The 5,424-nt window shown below is 38.1% G+C and overlaps 1 protein-coding gene across 1 annotated transcript in view; it reads left to right on the forward strand.

Annotated features, from left to right (window-relative positions):
• The window catches only part of ARHGAP25 (Rho GTPase activating protein 25), a 98,554-nt gene that overhangs the window by 30,807 nt on the left and 62,323 nt on the right, over positions 1 to 5,424 (forward strand). Inside the window, exon 3 of the mRNA XM_006902536.1 lies at positions 1,688 to 1,804. Within this exon, the coding sequence (XP_006902598.1) occupies positions 1,688 to 1,804 (117 nt within the window). The remainder of the gene's footprint in view (positions 1 to 1,687; positions 1,805 to 5,424) is intronic.

A 5,424-nucleotide genomic window follows, 5' to 3' on the forward strand; every position in this document is an offset into this window, starting at 1 on the left:
GGAGGGGAGAGGAGAGGAGAGAGAGTTGGGTTGGAATACAGTTTGGAAATCGTCTGCAGCAGTCGGATTTCACAGAGGCTTGTTTGATGGTTCTGGTGAGAATTAGGGTGGAATGTTGACTCACTAATGCGTGTGAGATGATGTGATTTGGTCTCCTATTTAAAAACACATCTGATCTGTCCATTTGCTGTACAGAGGTAACTCATCATTGCTGTGATGCTAAACACTGTGACAGTGATGTGTCAAATGCTATAATGGCTACCCATGGTGGACAGTGTTTGGTGCTTTCCAATTAAAACAAGCTTGGAAGCAGTAGTGGCATCCATGGAGGAACTATGAAAGTTATACAAGTTATACAAGTGTTCAGGTCTTTTGTTCATAGGGTCTCTATGAACCGTCTACAACTCAGTGGAACTTAACAACATTGCCATACATTACCATTGAATCAGAACCAAGTCACAGTTATCTCCAGTGGATTTCCAAAGACTATAAATTATATGGGAAGAGATCACCCCCTTTTCTGTCTCAGAGCATCTGGTGGATTCAAACCACTTGCCATTGGGTTGGAAGCTCAATTGCTTACCCACTATTACACCAGAGCTCCTGATACACATATATATACACACACATAAAAATGTAACTATATGTATGTGTGAATGTAAGGGCATATGTATATGTGTGTGTGTGTGTGTGTGTGTGTGTGTGTGTGTGTGTGTGTATCTCTATCAATCTCTATCTCATCTATATCTATCATCTATCTATCTATCTATCTATCTATCTATCTATCTATCTATCTATCTATCATCTATCTATCTCAATGAAGCTGTTTGTTGTTTTGTACCTTCGAGTCAGAACCGACTCCTAGTTGACCCTCCAGTGTGTTTTCAGAAGCAGTAAATCACGTGGGAGGAGAATGCCCATCCTTCTCCTGTGGAGCAGCTGGTGGATTTGAACCACATGCACCTTCGGGATTGCAGTGCAGCTTCTTACCATTAGGCCACCACAGCTCCTTATCAATGAAGCTAGAGAGAGAAATTTACTTCAAGAGATTGATTCATGAATTTGGAGAGCTGACAAGTCTAAAATGTGTAGTTCAGGAGGCAAGCTTGAGATATATGCAGGACAGTATACAATGACCTGCATTGTATTTATTTATGCGTTGTATTTATTATCTGCAATGATAACACACTCCAAGGAAATTTACTTTTCAATAAATTGATTGAATGTGTTACCCTAGATTACATTGTGGAATGGCAACTAGTCTAACCTTTGACTAAATTAACACATAAAATTAACTGTCACAGCTTTTTTTGTTAGGCCATTTCCTTCAGAGTCCTCAAATCCATTTGTTCTTTTTCCCCCACTCCCCTCTCCTGTAGACTAGCAAACAACTTTCATATCCTCTTTGGCTCTGATTTCTTTAGTCCGTCTTACATTCAACAAACTTTATCTCCTTTTATCATTTGGGACGCTGTAATTCTGAATTCAACCTATCATCAGATCATCAGCTCTCATGTCCAGTAGGGTCCTTCAGAATCATTCTAAAATTGAATGTTTCTCAGTGAAGTTGCTCATAGCAGAAGTCAAGGGTTCCCCAGAAATCTCATTATTCTTTTTTTTTTATTTTTCTTTTATTTTTTCTTCTTTTTTTAAAATTTGCATTACTAAGTGCTCTTTCTTCTTCTAGCCTTGTGGTATCAGAATCGAGCGGGACAGGACCCTTACGTTCTCATGGCCAGCTCCCAGGCAGAGATGGAGGAGTGGGTGAAGTTTCTCAGGAGAGTAGCTGGCACACCCTCCGGAGGTAAGGGAACCTGCAGGTTTTTCTGGTGTTGGTGAGGCCTAGCCTCTCTGGGTTTAGGAGCAGGTTAAAGTCAGACAAGAGCTGGATATCCATGGTAGACAACCAGACAGCAATGCTGAGGCAATGGTGAAATCCTCTATGAAGTTTGGAAGAAAAGAAGGTTCAGAGCCTCTAGCTTCTGCCTGGGTCATGTCACAGGGCCTACTCTCTAGATTAGCTGGAGGGACTGCAAATCCTTTTCATGTTAGCATGGATGATGTCCTGGGCTCTCCTCTGTCCTCTCCAGACCACAACATTCTCACCTGTTGGATTATTGAGATGGGTCAGCTGGCCCCTAGCCTCTGAATGTTACATAGCATCACACATCTGCTGGTTATTGGTGTTGTGAGGCTTAAGCATTCTTGGAAGTAAGGCCTATGCTGAAAATGTAAATTAATCAATGAACATGCAAAAGGAAAACTTCAGAAATGAATGACAGTCACACCAGAGTGAGGCTTAGGAATTGCTTCAGAAATCACAAAGATATTGGATTAATTCAGCAACGAAGACTTCAAGGTTATATGACAAGTGTTTGACGCCTCTATGAAGCCTGTGCTTTTCTGGAAGAGGGCACTGGCTATGAAAAGCTGTTAATTCAAATATCTGAAATTAATGAAGTTGATTTTAGTGAGTTTTTTTCTCCTTCTATAAAACACTAAAGAACTAGAAATGACAGGGTTACGATAGGCATAGATCAATGGTGATTAATTTTATAAAACATAGTGTATAGGAATGATTATGTGAAGTACAATGTGAATAAAAGAATGTGTGAAACACAATGTGTACCAATTTTGTATGCAAACCAATATAAAATTTTTTAAAAAGAATGAACGTGGATGAGATCTCAACAATTTTCTTCAACATTTCCTGATACAACTGTTTGTGTCAACTCGTATATACTCGTTCATCAACTGTTATTTCAGAAAATATTTATTTAAAATTTCATAGGTCTCACAACCAAAAAATAAAAACTTGTTCCTGTCCAGTCAATTCTAACTCATCATGCTTACTCTTCTTTGGATTTCCAAAGCTATAAATCTTTAAAACCCCTCAAACTCCAAAATATTTTCCATGTTTTATTGTGATTTGAGTGAAAATTTACAAAATATACTAATGTTTTAATAATTCATTAAAATTTTGCTTTATAACATTAATTTCATTATAATATATAAAATATATGTGATTATTGCCTACAATATTTGATCATCCATTTGCTGTGTGTCATTTCTCCTTACTCCTAATTTAATAACTGTCTTTTACCTACTTATTAATGTTTACTTCTATATTCCTCCCTTCTCATCCCTGGTGGCTACCCCAAAATAATTCTACACATGTACAAACCTGTCTTTAGCTTTTTAGAATAATAATGTTATACCATGTTTGTTCTTTGAGATTAACTGATTTCACTAAGCATAATGTTCCCTGGATTCATCTATGTTATACAGTGTTTCTGGAATTCCTGGTTGTCGTTATTTTCTTTACTATTTCATGACACTCCACTATGTTAATACACCACAGTTTCTTGATCCATCTTTTCATCTCTGGACACTCAGGTTGTTTTCATCTCATTGAAATTGTGAATAATGCTGGAACAAACAAGAGTGTGCATGTATACATTCATGTTGCAGCCCTTAGCCCTTCAGGTTATATACCTAGTAGTGGGATTACAAAATTGTAAATCCTTATGAGAAGGTCTGCCTCATCTTTCTCTCACACAGTGATGGGTTCAAACAGCTGGCTTTTAGGGTATCAGCTCAACACATACTACAGTGCACCACCATGGCTACTTACTTTAAAAAAAATCCTTAAACTCATTACTGTTGAGTTGTAGCTGACTCACAGCCAAAACTGTAGATCTCACAGGAGCATTTTGCTCATCTTTCTTGCATGGAGTGACTGGTAGATTCAAACTGCTAGGAGGTACCACATTTGAGTTGGGAGCTCACCTCCTCATGGAAAACACTACCACAGCCCCCTGTGGTTCCTTAAAGTTCAGATAATAAATATTTGATTGCTCAATAGCTTCTTTGAGAATTGAAAGAACATGGAAATAATTTTATGAAAAATTTAAAAAGATAGAAAATCAGTTGACATTAAATAATTCAAACTCATGGCAACTGAATGTGTGTCAGATTAAAACTGTTCCATAGGAGATCAAAAGGGAAATTTTCCAGCTTATCTGGAGAGGAAAGAGACCTCGAAGAAGCAAAGCACTCCTGAAAAATAAAAATGAAGCAGGAGGCTTGACCTCACAACCTATACACAGTGGTAGTAACCAAAACAGCATGGTACTGATACAATCACAGGCACACAGACTAATGGAAAAGACTTGAGGATGCAGAAATGGACCCAGCTATCTATGGTCAACTAATATTTGACAAGGAAATAAAGCTTATCGAATAGGGAAATGACAACCTCTTCAACAAATGGTACTGGCAAAACTGGACTGCTACTTGCAGAAAGCTGAAACAGGGTCCACATCTCACACCATAAACAAAAATCAACACAAGGTGAATCAGAGATCTGGGAGTAAAGCAAAAAAAACATAAAGTTCATCAGAGACAAACTGGGATCAAGTTTAGAAGGCCTAATTATGGTATAAAGAGACTGCCAAATACAGACAGAAATGCACAACCTGGAGAGGATAAAATTGATGAATGGACCTTCTAAAGATCAAATCTTTAGGAGCATTATTAAAAACTTTTCCCAACAGAGTGAAAAGGAAACTTATTGACTGAGAAAAAACATTTGGCAATACCATTATCAGACAACGGTATCATATAAAAATGTTACAGAATCTTACAAGGCCTCTACAAGAAAAAAAAAACAAAAAAAAAAACAACTGATAACACAATTACAAAGTGAGCAAAAGACATGCGAAGAATTTTCACAGAAGAAGATATTGGATAATCAACAGACACATGAAGAAATTATCAAAATCCCTGGCAATAGGAGAAATACAAATTAATATCGCAAAGAGATACCATCTCACCACAGTAGCAATGATAAAGTTTAACAGGACAGCAAGTAATAAATGTTGGAGAGAATGTGGAGATATTGGAACTCATATACACTGTTGGTGGGATTATAAAATGGTAAAACTACCCTGGAAGACAGTGTCATTTCCTCAGAAAACTGGACATAGAAATTCCATATTACCTAGCTATTCCACTGCTTGGAATATACCCCAAGTAAAGGAGACCTGAGATACAAACAGAGACTTATACACCAATGTTCATAGCAGCATTAATCACCATCACAAGAACATGGAAACAACACAAATGTTCAACTACAAGCTAATGTTGTTGTTGTTGTTATGTGCCGTCAAGTTGCTTGCCACTCATAGCAACCCTATGTACAACAGCCCTAAACTCCTCTCTGTCCTATGCCAATCGCACCATCTCCGATACACCCATCCCAATTGCCCCAGTCACTGAATCAATTCAACTCATAGAGGGCCTTCCACTCCTGCACTGTCCCTCCGCCCTACCAAGCATGATGTCCCTCTCCAAGGACTGGTCCCTCCTTACAACATGTCCAAAATATGTTAGACAGAGCCTCAGAACCCTTGCCTCCAAGGA

This window comes from Elephantulus edwardii, unplaced genomic scaffold (assembly GCF_000299155.1).
Source record: "Elephantulus edwardii isolate Elephantulus edwardi_28Jun2011 unplaced genomic scaffold, EleEdw1.0 scaffold00425, whole genome shotgun sequence".
NCBI classification, from domain to species: Eukaryota; Metazoa; Chordata; class Mammalia; order Macroscelidea; family Macroscelididae; genus Elephantulus; species Elephantulus edwardii.